At 45.8% G+C, this 14,566-nt stretch overlaps 1 protein-coding gene across 1 annotated transcript in view; it reads right to left on the bottom strand.

Moving 5' to 3' along the window:
- The window catches only part of susd2 (sushi domain containing 2), a 65,095-nt gene that overhangs the window by 45,203 nt on the left and 5,326 nt on the right, over positions 1–14,566 (bottom strand). The window contains exons 3-10 of the mRNA XM_056278924.1: positions 12,180–12,328; positions 11,672–12,062; positions 10,788–10,989; positions 7,479–7,564; positions 7,108–7,373; positions 5,517–5,660; positions 1,531–1,689; positions 524–775 (exon numbers count right to left, since the gene is read on the bottom strand). Of these exons, the coding sequence (XP_056134899.1) occupies positions 524–775; positions 1,531–1,689; positions 5,517–5,660; positions 7,108–7,373; positions 7,479–7,564; positions 10,788–10,989; positions 11,672–12,062; positions 12,180–12,328 (1,649 nt within the window). The remainder of the gene's footprint in view (positions 1–523; positions 776–1,530; positions 1,690–5,516; positions 5,661–7,107; positions 7,374–7,478; positions 7,565–10,787; positions 10,990–11,671; positions 12,063–12,179; positions 12,329–14,566) is intronic.

The raw sequence follows: 14,566 nt of genomic DNA on the forward strand, positions 1-14,566 counted from the left end.
ATGTCTGGATGTCTTACAGTCACTCCCCAAAAACCCTGAACAGTCTGAGCGCTTACTGTGAGCTACACCTCAGCTGCAAGTGAGAGATTTTGGTCCAGGGTCAAGTGCATAAGAAGTTAGTTACTCAATGTCTGGGGTATGTAAACACAGCCAGAGCACTATTATGATGCATGGCTGTGGTCTGGATCTGACTGGGATCCAGGGATGTGGTTTCACTTGCACAGCGCGGTCACAAAACGTTGATAGTACCCTTCTGTAATCTATTATAGCCCTTTTAACGTTTTATGTGTGTGTGTGTGAGAGAGTGTGTGTGTGTGTGTATTCCAGTACACTCTCAAAATGTTAGCTAAGGGTAACTCTAAGCACAGTGATTAACTGATAACTGCATACTTCCCAAGTGATCCAAGGGAATTGTTCTCCTCCCCATAGCTGACTTATTGGGCCAGAAATACAGAAATAATATGTCGGCTGCATGATTATTACGCTGCCACAATAAATGCAACATCTTGGCCTTTGCACTCACAGCTAGTTCCAAAAGTGAAGATCTCCTCCGCAGTGGTGGTAGCTACATTGATGACCTCTCCTTGACTGGTCATCAGGTCATCGGTTGGGTCAGAGTTCATCTGGCCCAGGAGACCCTTAGTATTGTTGATTAACTCTGTTGGCAGCAAAACGGTCACCGCCATGGCGCTCTCCCGCCGACGCACCTCCACCCCGACACCAGAGGCAAACATTATCGTCACATTCTGAGGGCTGGCGGAGAACACGGACACACCTGGAGCAGAATTAAAGCATCCGTTTGCAGGAGGAGGTTTGTATTTCAGTTGTCAATCATTTCAGTCATCTTACATAAAAACTCAGGACTTTTAACAATAAAGTATCAGAAGCAGCAATTTAGTAGCTCCACAGGGCACATAGTTATAAGACATATTACATCATATAAAGACCCCCCCCTTTTCACCCAATTGTACTTGGCCAATTACCCCACTCTTCCGAGCTATCCTGGTCACTGCTCCACCCCCTCTGCCAATCCGGGGAGGGCTGCAGACTACCACATGCCTCCTCCGACATATGTGGAGTCGCCAGCTGCTTCTTTTCACCTGACAGTGAGGAGTTTCACCAGGGGGACGTAGCGCGTGGGAGGATCACGCTATTCCCCCCAGTTCCTCCTCCCCCCTGAACAGGCGCCCCGACCGACCAGAGGAGGCGCTAGTGCAGCGACTAGGACACATACCCACATCTGGCTTCCCACCTGCAGACATGGCCAATTGCGTTTGTAGGGACGCCCCGACCAAGCCGGAGGTAACGCAGGGATTCAAACCGGCGATCCCCATGTTGGTAGGCAACGGAATAGACCGCTACGCTACCTGGACGCCCCATATAAAGATCATTACTCAGATACACAGGATGATATCGATGGATATCACACTATGTGATAGACTTACACACGCTATGTACCATGTATAGATTGTGCATTAGTTGTGGGGTTTGTTTGTTTCTTAGTCTCATGTTATCATATCTTGTTCTCACCATGTAAGTCCATCCACCTTTGCTCAGAGAAGGAAAGGACCTTTTGGTTTCTCAACACCTGCAATTGGTCCCTATCGTCTGGCAGACGCACCTCAATGACGTCGGAGGCCTTCTGCTTCATAGCCACCGATGACAGCCGTGTCGCCTGGGCCAAGGTATCTTCACAAATATCATGCTGTTAGACGTAACACTTAACACGGCAGCAAACACAGCAGCAATAACATCACAAGTCCAGATGCTTGACCTCACTGTGAAGCAGGGAGGAGAATACCAATGACATCTGGCCAGCCATGGTCAGCTGGCCAGCGGCTTGTGTGTGACAGTTTGGAACCAATGAACATAACATCTGATCCTCACCAGAGCTGACCCAGCAACATACTGGCTGGGAACAGGAAAAAGGTAAAGAAATAATTTTCTTCATTTTACAGCATGTACAGATCTGCGAGCCAATTGGAGCCCGACAATGATGAGAAGCTGTTGTCAGGTTATGGCTGAGTTCAGATTGGTTGTCTATCGTACAGACGGACTTGGAGTCGGGCTCAGAGCTCGTTCTCAGCATGTCGAATTTGTGTATTCCTATGTGTAGCCCTTCACCAACTGGCTCCCCCATACCTCACTGACCTCCTCTCCCCCTACCAACCCTCTTGGTCCCTCAGATCCACCTCTGCCTCCCTTCTCTCTACCCCCAGGTCCGACCTCCACGGCTTTGGTGACCGAGCCTTCACCAGCGCAGCTCCCGGGCTCTGGAACCCACTCCCCCAAATCATTACACACTCAGAATCGCTCCCACTCTTCCAATCTCAAGACACACCTCTTCTCCACTGCCTTCTTGTGCCCCCCCCCCGCCCTCTTATCCACCCCTAATCTGAGGCAGACTAAGGACCGAGCACTGGACCTGCTGCCCCCTCCTCTTGGAACTCCCTCCTCAAGCACACCAGCGACTGCTGTGATCTGCCCACATTCAAGTCATGAATCAGGACTCACCTCTACAGACCTGCTGTCATGTGTGATTAATGTTGTGTTGCATGTTTTTGGTGTGTTGCTTTTACATTTATTCTAATTTATGTAAAGCGTCTTTGAATAAAATAAATAAAATGCATTATCATTATCTTTTTATATCAAATATTTGTGTAAAAACACTAACTTCAACATTTTCATTCAAATTCCACAGTCACACTTTATATTGAGTAGCTGTAAATAATGATTAATAAATGGGTAATAGGGCATTCATAAACTCTTACAATTTTAAAAAAACTGTTAATAACAGCATTACAAGGACAACAAGAAAAATTAAAAACAAAAATTGATTAGCCTTTAGACCTGACATTTCTGAAGGTGAAGGTTAGGTTTAGGCACAACGCGCTACATGGCTGTGCTCTGGACAAATCCTTTGGTCTTGACAATCCGGTCTGCAAAGTGCTATTGAGAAGAGCTCAGCTGGGGGGGAAGAAGGCACCAGATACCCCATTTCAAGCCATATTACATCCTACCAGGGGAGGGAAAAATAGACGACCTAACGGGGCCTCCAGTGAAGACAAATTATATGAGGATGGAACGCAAGTTAACTGACAGGATGGTTGGTACTCAAGGTACAGCAACCACACTCTTAACGTGAAAAATAAAATTACATGGTTTTTTTGCTATGAATTTAAAAAAAATAAACGATTCAACATTATTTTATTAGTCTTTTATCTATTAAATATACTTTTATTTTTGGAAAATAAAAAATGTGTGATGTGTGATGTTGTGTGTCATCTGTTCCCACAAGAAGCCCAACCGGCAAACCTTCCCTCATGGTTATATGTGGAGCTCATGTGTGAATGTGAGCAGTGAGCCTGAGGCTAAAATCCACAAGTAAATACACAGGAGCTGATGTTAAATCCTTCGTGCTGAAAATTAGGGGGCTACACACTGAAGCCCAGTTCATCCAAACAACCTCACCCATGTGTCCCTACATCTAAGGAGAGGACACCAGGCATCAGCCTGTTCCTGCAAGCCAACATCTACTAACAATTTCCAGTTCCTCACCTTATCCCATTTCCCAAGACTAATTCATTCATTCATTCATTCATTACGTGCCTGTACTGTGACATTCTGCCCCTCCTGTACAAATCCAACTGTTCTGTTTTCTTTACTAACAGGGACCAAATAAACTTCCCATATGCTTGCTTTCAATTACACTTGCCAGGTCCTGAAAAACTTTACTATGAAGTGTGGCAACCCTGTGCTAAACTTAACTTAGAGCCCGACAAGAGATGCTTCAGTGTAGCAGATCCATTACTGATGTTATTATCCGCAGCTGTGTTTATCCTGCTATGCTTACATCACAGAGTATCAAGACCAGCCTGCCATGTTTTTACCTTTACATGGTTTTTAACTTGTAGATGTCAGCAAACTAATAAAATAGTTTAGTTACTATACAAACTGTCTAAACTGCAGGTCAACCTGCACATTACACAGTCGAGTTAAACAGTACTGATAGACAGCTTTGGACTTGCAGGAGTGATCTAGCTAAGATGGTTCTTGACTTAAACGACCTTGACTAATCCCAGGTTGAATTGGTATAGAATATACATACATATAAAGTTTTGTCGAGACTTTAAAAAAACCCTGGAGTTGTCGGGGTATTCCAGTTATCAGAGGTTGATTTAAGTTGGTTCGACTGTAGCACAATGTCTGCCGACATTTGCAAAAATACCACCTTTAAGAATCAATACATAAGATTAATCTCATAGACTGTTTGGTAATGTAAAGTATAATATCAAACAGAAAGTCGTCTTCTGTGTGGAATTTGCATGTTCTCCCCGTGTCTGCGTGGGTTTCCTCTGGGTGCTCCGGTTTCCTCCCACAGGCCAAAGACATGTAGGTCAGGTGAATCAGCCGTACTAAATTGTCCCTAGGTGTGTGTGTGTGTGTGTGTGTGTGTGTGTGTGCGTGCGTGCGTGCGTGCGTGCGTGCGTGCGTGCGTGCGTGCGTGTGTGTGTGTGTGGGCCCTGTGATGGCCTAGCAGCCTGTCCAGGGTGTCTCCCCACCTGCCACCCAATGACTGCTGGGATAGGCTCCAGCATCCCCGTGACCCTGAGAGCAGGATAAGCGGGTTGGGTTAATGACTGAATGAAATGAAATTTATCGCATTTTTTTGTGATTTTCCATCGCCATGGTTACTCGAATTGCTAAGAAATGTCATAGCACACCATTCCCGATTGAACTGCACATTTTGATGTATAATTTGCAGGGTTTTTCTCAAAGCTGCAGGACAAGGTACGCCGTGAAATTTATGCAGAAGACGAATAAGTATAAGAAATAAGTGTGACAAATAATAATATACATCTGCTTTTCACAGCTGGCACATAACAAGTATGAGGAATAATAATATGTGTCTGCTTTGCACGGCAAGCATAATAATTATTGCACACACACAGTGTCTTCAAGATACTTCTGGAACTGTGTGCACTGTTTTAATATTAATTTGATTTTTAAAATTTATATTACATGTTACTTTTTAGAATTATCTTTGACTGTTCTTATTTGTTAATTCATATATCACTTTTCTTATCGACCCATATTACCTATTGTTTTTATACACCTTGTCTTTTTTACTTGTAGTTCCTGTTACTTTTTGCATTTCTTTCGTCATTTTGTTCATTGCTTGTTGCCTTTCTATTAATTTTGAGCTTTTTAACTTTATTTCCAGTAACTCTTTACATTACTTTCAACTTTTTTTTTACTATATATTAAACTCTGTGTAGTACGCGTCTTATGTTGCTATTATTTAAATTTTGTATTGTGTCACAGTGAGCAGCTCATCAGATTAATTAAAAGCTTACTTGGTAAATAAAACAGATCATTACTCTAAAACGAGTCGGGTCAGAAGTGCAAGGTGGGAACCAAGGGACAAGGGATGGGGGACGGGGGATGGGGGATTGGTGGTGGTGGTGGGGGATGGGGGGCTGCAGGCAGGGCCCTCAGATGTAGTGCGAACTCACCGTTCTCAGGTTTCCCCCGCTGTGTTCTGACCTGAACACTCAGCTCTTTGTCAGGCGAGGACACCAGGTAGTACTCCCCCTCCCCGCTGAAGGTGTAGTGCAGGTCGTCGAACGTTATGAAATGTGGGTCCCCGAGGACAGCGCCTGGGAGGCATCGGGACAGAACAGGCTTCTGAGGCTCTTACATCAAGCACGTATTTGGCACAAAAACAATTAGTTTAAATGATATGGAGACGTAGCAGATATAAATCTCGAGATTTATTGGGAGATCGGTTTTCTCACCTGGTCCCTGAAGGGCAGATAGCTGAGTGTGTGATCTAATATAGCGTTACAGCTGCAGTCCATAATTCACTTACATTTGCTGTGGAGTCTCGTAGACAGTTGTCCATGCGGGCTCCCATTGGCACTCACAGATACAACACATGTACATAACACATATACATACTGCACACAGTAGTATGTATGTACATGCTGTAGGCGTTCCCTCGCCCCTCGACATTTGTGAGAAACAGAAGTGTTAACTTGTTTTTGATGGGCCACTTCAGAGACTACAACAAGTTGACTGAATGTATTATGTATGAATTGTATGACTATCTTTCTGCTTCCGGTGTGGGAAGACGGCTGCCGTCCATGCAGTGTCTTTGTCTACGTTTGATGGCTGGCCGAGCTGGCGCTGGATCGGCTGGGAGCACGGGGCAGGCTAAGCTAACTGCTAGCCCATGCAGACCTGCAGTTCCGATAACACCGAGGGTGGTCTGGTGGCGGCCTCGCCTGGCGTTGACTGTGGTGTTTTTGACATGGTTGTGAGGAGTGCGGGGAGGTGTGTCGAGGGTGTCTGGCTGGGGGAGCTGGCACTGGGAGAGCTTGGTCTGCTACATCCGGTGGGCCCGGAGACCACGGCCCTGCCTGAAGCTGCACTCGAGGAGGAAACGCCAAGGGCAGTCTGACAGGACGCGAAAGCGGGGCAGGCTAAGCTAACTGCTAGCCCATGCAGACCGGCAGTTCCGGCAGTCATCCTGGCTGGCGTTGGTTCCCTTGCAGACATGGTAAAACCAGTCCAGAAAGTACAGCTCCGCACCATGTATTTCCTCCACCCGTGTGCTAAATCAGCTGATTTCATCACCCTATCAAGCTGAAGAGTGGGGTTGATTAGAATCAATTGGTTTAGCACACGAGTGGAGCAAATACATGGTTAGGAGTTTTACTTTCTGGACCTGGATTTACCACCTCTGTTCCCTTGGACAGTGATTTATTTATTAGTTTGGCTGTATGCGTTAGTTTGGATATGTGTGTTCTTGTAGTTTTGGGGTGTGTTTTGTGTTTGTGTTGCACTGCTGTGGGCTGGGGGAAACAGCATTTCGGTTCATTTCATGTGCGCAAGTGCGTGAAGTGAAACGACAAAGTGTTCCTGGTTCCTGTCTTAAGTTGGTTTAAACACATCCCTGACCTTTTGGTTTGTTTGTTTGTTTGTTTTTGGACATGTTCTTGTTCAACCTCTTGTTTTTTCTATGTAAAAAAAAAAAAAGGATTTTCTGTCCCCATTAGACACTTTGCGACACAGCCATTAAAAAGCATATAGAAATGTTCTCACCGGCTCTGGGGGGCCGGTAGGTCTTACAGCCGCTGGAGGATCGGTGCCTGAAGTAGACGTGGCAGTTATCAGACCACAGACAGCAGTAGTAGAAGCTCATAACATCAGTGAGCCGGTGGGAAAGTCCCGGGATGCGCGGGGGGATGTCCATACGAAGGGGAACCCCAGTTTTGAGCTCTGGAGTGCTGCCGCTAGTCAAATCCCGTGTCAGCACCTGGGCCCCCGTGCCGTCATAGCAGCACTGCTGCCCCGACCCCCGCCGAGGACTGGGAACACAGGAATCCCATGTGCCACGTGAGGAAACTTAAGCTCTTTTAAAAGCTACTCTCTTTCAGCACGTGATTCTTAAAAGAGGTGACTATAAATCCTACCTGGTTTGGATTGACCTCACACAGCGGATGGTGCCAGGGTGGAAGGTGCACATGCTGCCCCCCTGGGTGTCACAGCCAGAATCAGTCTGAGAAACAGCAATGTAAATAAGAATTAGTGTCCAAGGAGAAAGGCGTGATGTCATCCGATAAGAGCTCTAATTTCACAAGCACCTTGGACTCACAGCTCTGTTCATAACCCAAGTAATGAAGGGTTAAATGTAGATGGTGAGAATTTCATTAAATTTGGCCTGGCCCCTGAACTGCAAAGCTGGTGTGAGCGGTGCCAGCGGTGTTATTCACCCCATCGGTTTTCCCAGAGCCCTAAAAGTTTTACGATTTAACTCCATCCATCCATCATCCATCCATCCATCCATCCATCCATCATCCAAACCACTTATCCTGCTCTCAGGGTCGCGAGGATGCTGGAGCCTATCCCAGCAGTCATTGGGCAGCAGCTGGGGAGACACCCTGGACAGGCCGCCAGGCCATCACAGGGCCACACACGCACACGCACACGCACACGCACACGCACACACACCTAGGGACAATTTAGTACAGCTGAGTCACCTGACCTACATGTCTTTGGACTGTGGGAGGAAACCGGAGCACCCGGAGGAAACCCACGCAGACATGGGGAGAACATGCAAACTCCACACAGAGGACGACCTGGGACGACCCCCAGGGTTGAACAACTCTGGGGTCGAACCCAGGACCTTCTTGCTGTGAGGCGACCGTGCTAACCACTGCGCCACTGTGCCACCAAGATTTAACTCTTATTCCATTAATAGTCCATCTATCATACAAATATTATGTCTTTTGGGGGGGGGAAATCCTCCCTTTTACAGGGGTATGAATGTCAAATATGTTAATATTTTTTTACACCTTGAATGAAGTCACTCTAATTTACTTTTACTCCTTTTTTTTTGGAAAATGCTGTGGCTGTAATCCAGGGGGATAGCTGGAAGTGTAATATTGTGCCAGTCCACGACATTACCTGTTACATTTTAACACAAGCTGACAAACGTGATAAAATAAAGATACAATTCTGCGTCTTTGCTTTGATGTTGGGTGTTGGCTCAGTGCGATACAGTAACACCAGTCAGGTTTTCCAGCACAGCCAGACCCGTTATTATTTCTAATGTTAAACCATCTGTAATGGGAACTGCTCGTAACCACAGCCCTACACTTGGTCTTGTAAAGACTGTTGGCAACACTTTAAACAAAGACACAAACATTACTTCCCTCCGGCCATCTTGGAAAATATGTTTAACATCCCCTTTGTTGTTTTACGCTCTCATCTCGTTACATTCAAAACTGTATACTTAATGCCACATCTGCAAGTAAATATGAAAACAATTTCAATGAAACGTGGCTATCATCTTTTACTGAGAAACAAAACTCCTCAGAGAATCTAAAGGAACGCTTCAATATTACCTTCACGGCTGCAAGAACTACAGTTGCACCTCTTAAAGTTAAAAAGACAAGGAAAAACTATCAAACAGAAATAAATTCAGAGAACTGACTGCTGTTGGAAGAAGTACACTTGGAAGGGGCCAGCCACAAAATAAAAGTAGGTTTCTAACTTTATACTTGGGGGAACCGTCACCCCAGATTTCTGTTTAGTGAATGGACTTACATGCCCCTTTCACTTCTGCAAAGCAAATGTTTGCACTAACATCTTCACATATTGTACCTCTCCTAAAATGTGTATCGGCCTTCTTGTAACCATTTATGTAAACGTTATTGCTATCTTCCATCCATCCATTATCCAAGCTGCTTATCCCAATCGGGGTCACAGGATGCTGGAGCCTATCCCAGCAGTCATTGGGTGGCTTATACTATTTAAACCTGCATTTGTCCTGCCCTCTTTTGCAGACCCTAGTCTAGAATCTTCCATTCTCAATAAATGTACACCTGTCCTCTGAATTCACAACTGAACTGAGAGAATTTCTCAAAAAAAAAAAACCTATTGTAGGGCATCCAGGTAGCGTAGCGGTCTATTCCGTTGCCTACCAACACCGGGATCGCCGGTTCGAATCCCCGTGTTACCTCTGGCTTGGCCGGGCGTCCCTACAGACACAATTGGCCGTGTCTGCGGGTGGGAAGCCGGATGTGGGTATGTGTTCTGCTCACCGCATTAGCGCCTCCTCTGGTCGGTCGGGGCGCCTGGTCGGGGGGACTGGGGGGAATAGCGTGATCCTCCCATGCGCTATGTCCCCCTGGTGAAACTCCTCACTGTCAGGTGACAAGAAGCGGCTGGCGACTCCACATGTATGGGAGGAGGCATGTGGTAGTCTGCAGCCCTCCCCGGATCAGCAGAGGGGGTGGAGCAGTGACCGGGACGGCTCGGAAGCGTGGGGTAATTGGCCAAGTATAACTAGGGAGAAAAAAGGTGGGAAACCCCCCCCCCCAAAAAAAAACACTATTGTATATTTTAAAGTTAATCCACCAAATGGGCGAAGACGAAATATTTCTAAAAACAGGTTTATTCTAAACGTAGCATAAAGTCTTTAAATTGAAATTACAATCTTAGATGTTGGTGAATTTATAGAATTTCCTAGTTCTACTTGATCGTGGCATTTCCTTTAACACTCTCGGTGTCCCTCCATTGACAGTGTTAATAATTTGTTTTGGAAATTAAAATTCATTAGTTTATTTACTGAATTTGTACTGTGGTTGATAAACAGTTCGCTGTTGCCTTGGGTTATTTGTTGTCCTCCTCGGCATTGTTTCACTGTGGAACTCCTGAAAACGCCCATGATGGATTATTCTTTTCTCGGCTCTGGGGTTAAGGTAATTTGGTTACAGTGGTTACAGTACTTCTGCCCAGTGTTATGCTCGTGATACACAGCCGAATTTGCCTGTGAAACATAATAGTAAAGGAAGCCTCAACACTTACAAGCAGTCTAGCAGACACTACATTTTGGATGTCTCACAGTTCCCTTCAGGACAGCAGTAATACTGTGGGGATGTGTTTGGCCCACCAAATTCAAATGCGTGACAAATATAGAAAAAGTGCTGTACTACTACTACTACTACCGGCTACTATTACTATTATTATTAATAATAATAATAATAATAACAATAATAATAACATCAACAACTGTGCAGTCCAGAAGATCGCCCTACTTGGAACAGCCCACATATTAAGATGAATACTGTCAATCAAGTGACATCTGCCCTATAGTGCCTCAGGTCCATAGTTTGGACCCAGCTCTACAGGATGTAAAACAGGAAACATGAAAGAAATAATAATAATAATAACAATGTATTTCAACTACATCAGTAGATATATTCAAGATTACTTACATGAAACCTGCCTGTGTCGGCACGGGCCTGGGCCAAAGTGCAAGGACAGTCAGCAATCTCATCCAGGAGCTTTGGCAGCGTCTTTTCCAGGTCATCCCAGGCCAGGCATTTGTTCTCGGCCCAGTCAGTGAAGGTGTTCCTGAAGGCCTGCTCCAGGTGCCATGCTAAGGCGTGGGCTTCACTCCAGAGACCTTGGACATCTCTGCATAGTGCATACTCACCATTAGCATGATGAACTACTTTAAAGTGGCTGTTTAACCCTACAATATAAATCTCAATGTGCTCATTACTTCAGCTAACTGCAAGTACCTATAGAAGGCCCTCATCATTATTTTAAACAGGCCAAGGAAATATGTATATATATATGTGCAACGAACATATTAGCATGTGAATGTACACAATCACATGGAGAGACTAAAATTCTGAACTATTCCTTTAAGTATATGAACGCTAGTATATCCTTTTTTGGGGGGGACTAAGACTCCATCCATCCATCCATTATCCAAGCAGCTTATCCCAATTGGGGTCGCGGGATGCTGGAGCCTATCCCAGCAGTCATTGGGCGGCAGGCGGGGAGAAACCCTGGACAGGCCGCAAGCCATCACATTCACACCCAGGGACAATTTAGCATGGCTGATTCACCTGCCCTACATGTCTTTGGACTGTGGGAGGAAACCGGACCCCCCCCCTCCCCCAGAGAAAACCCACGCAGACACGGGGAGAACACACAAACTCCACACAGAGGACGACCCCCAAGGTTGGACAACCCCGGGGTTTGAACCCAGGACTTTCTTGCTGTGAGGCGACCACGCTAACCACTGCGCCACCGTGCCACCGGGACTAAGACTCATATTTCTAAAATGCAAGAGTTTTGTTAAGAATACCTAGCTCCTTCTGAGCTGGAACTGGCTTTGACGCGGATACTCCCTGCTTCCCAGTTAGAGTGGGGCTTCACTGATGGTTTGGGGATAAAGCTGAAGGCACCGGTGTTGGGCAGATCCCTACCAAGTGAGTAGAGATAGCTCCACTCTGCCTGTAAAGAGGCTGAGTTGTTCCCCTCTGACGCCGTCCTCCCGCTGACCTCTCTGTAACCCCACAGTTCTATGTCCACCCTGTCTGATCTGATCAGGGAGCTGTTCCATGTCATCGTCAGTGGCCCTGCCCTGTGTGACCACACCCTGTGTGGCCCCGCCCTGTGTGGTGTGCTGTAATGCTGCCACTGTGTCTTGTTCACCAGAGTGACTTTTAAAGCAGGGTCCAGTTCACTAGGATGGACTTAGAGAGACAAAGAAGGAAACATAAGTTTATATGGCAAAGAATTTCCCCCCCATGTCCGGGGGGGGGGGCAGATGAAAATAATCACAGGGCATTTTTTTTAGCTAAGCCCCTTACCTGACAAGTACTCTCCAGATCTATCAAACTTTACTCCATCGGTAGAGACCTCAAACGGTATAAACCCTGTCTCGTGCAGTAAGGGCAAGACACAGTGGGCACGTCCTTCAGGATCAACGAAGCCCTCGATTTCTTTACTACCTTTGAATCTGCAGCACAAAAAAAAGAAGAGGAGAAACTTGAGTTTTTAAAGCTGATACTTGATTTAGCATTTTTGTTGAGTTTGCACATCCCTGTGGTGAAAAGCGGCAGCGTTTTGCAGAAGAACAACCTTACATAAGCATCACCTCTTGTTGCAAAGATCCACATTCCTGCCCGGATAGCTGATTTGTTTTGAAAGGAGGAGTAAGAGGTGTCTGTGAATGTTCTCAATCATCCAGGTCATGGTTATCCAAAGGAGTTGAATCAAGTGCCACTGGACTTGGTATATATCCGTGAAGACGTTTCACCTCTTTTTGGAAAAACAGGCCTGTGCACAATATACAGCTAGGTATCCCGCCTGTGTGCTGTAAAATTGTTTTGTCAGACCTTGTGGGGACTCAACCCCAGAGACAACCATTTGGAATCATGATATAGAAATGTCCAATCTTCTCCTTGATGGTCTCGTTTGCTTAGGTTGGTAATATAGAGCCACCAAAATGAAATTTAGATAAATAATCAGCGAAAAACTCCTTGTAGCAAGTTACACTACTATAATGACTGCAAGAGAAGCCTTCTGTCAAGTATCTCCCCCATTCTCCCATATTTTGATATTGGGTTATGTGAAACATGGTTGAAACCAAATGTTTTCCTACACTTAAATGAAGCTCCCCCACCCGACTATACTTACGCCCATGTAGCTCGAGCAAATAAACAAGGCGGGGGTGTCGCCTTAATATTCAAGTCTATTTTCAATTTAACTTCTAAACCTGAAACTAAATTCAAATCTTTTGAGGCTCTTATTCTAAGTTCATCTTCCTCAGCCACGAACAGACCCAGCTCAGTCCAGATCGTGATACTCTATTGACCTCTGCCTGTTCGGGGGGAGGGGGAACTGGGGGGAATAACGTGGTCCTCACACGCGCTACGTCCCCCTGGTGAAACTCCTCACTGTCAGGTGAAAAGAAGTGGCTGGCGACTCCACATGTGTGTGGAAGAAAGTATGTGGTAGTCTGCAGCCCTTCCCGGATCGGCAGAGGGGGGTGGAGCAGCGACCGGTACGGCTCGGAAGAGTGGGGTAATTGGCCGTATACAATTGGGGAGAAAAGGGGGGGGTAATAAATAAACAGGATGTGCCATTACGGTCTATTGTTTGTATGATTAACTCAGTGACCTATAACTTCTCTAGGTTTCTGGCATCTATTCTTAACCAGTTGGTAGGCAGTAATGAACGTCACATTCAGAACACTATGGACTTTGTGGATAAGGTGAGGGACATTATTATGGAGAGGGATCAAACAATGGTCTCGTATGATGTTATAATGTTATATCCCTCTTCATGTGCGTTCCTGTTGATGAAGTAGTGGTGGTCCATATGAAATTACAGGACGACCCCACCCTTAGCAATAGAACCGCCCTTAACACTGACTAAATGTGTCTGCTCCTGAAACTGTGTCTTCAGTCCACATACTTCACCTACAGGGGGCGGTACGATAGGCAGAAACATGGTTGTGCTCTGGGTTCCCCACTTTCCCCTATAGTTGCCAACTTGCATATGGAAGAAGTGGAAAAGAAGGCTCTGATGTCCTATCCAGGGACACCACATATTTATTGTTTCAGATTTGTGGACGAGATCTAAGTTGAAATTAAATCCCGATTTCACCGGCTACATTAATTCGGTGGACAACCACATCAAGTTCACCAGGGAGGATGTGAAAAATGACTGGTTAGCCTTCTTTAGACTGTGAAATTGCAGTTGGTGATGGGAATATTTGATTGTTGATGTTTATTGTAAACCAACACATACTGATCAGTACTTGAGGTTTGACTCTCATCACCCACTGGAGCACAAACCAGGAGTCATCAGGACGCTGTACCACCGAGCTGAAAACGTCCCCACCGACACAGCGGGCGGGGAAGGAGAGAAATCCCACATTAAACAGGCCCTGGGTAAGTGTGGTTATCCTAACTGGGCATTTGTCAAAACCAGGAAGACGCCCAAACAGTGCATCAGCCGATAAAAGAGAGGAGAAGGACAACAGCTGTCTAAGCGTAAACCAGTGGGGATTCCCTATGTGGTGGGACTGTCTGAACAGTGGAGACACGTATTTTCCAAACACCGTATCTCAGTTGCTTTCAAACCCTGCTGCACCAGAAATTGGTCCACCCCAAGGATCAGGTTCTCCGGCACAAACAGAGCAATATAGTGTATGTACGCTGTTAAGTGCTACTTAAGAAACCACACCTCG

Source organism: Lampris incognitus, chromosome 1 (assembly GCF_029633865.1).
Source record: "Lampris incognitus isolate fLamInc1 chromosome 1, fLamInc1.hap2, whole genome shotgun sequence".
NCBI lineage: Eukaryota > Metazoa > Chordata > Actinopteri > Lampriformes > Lampridae > Lampris > Lampris incognitus.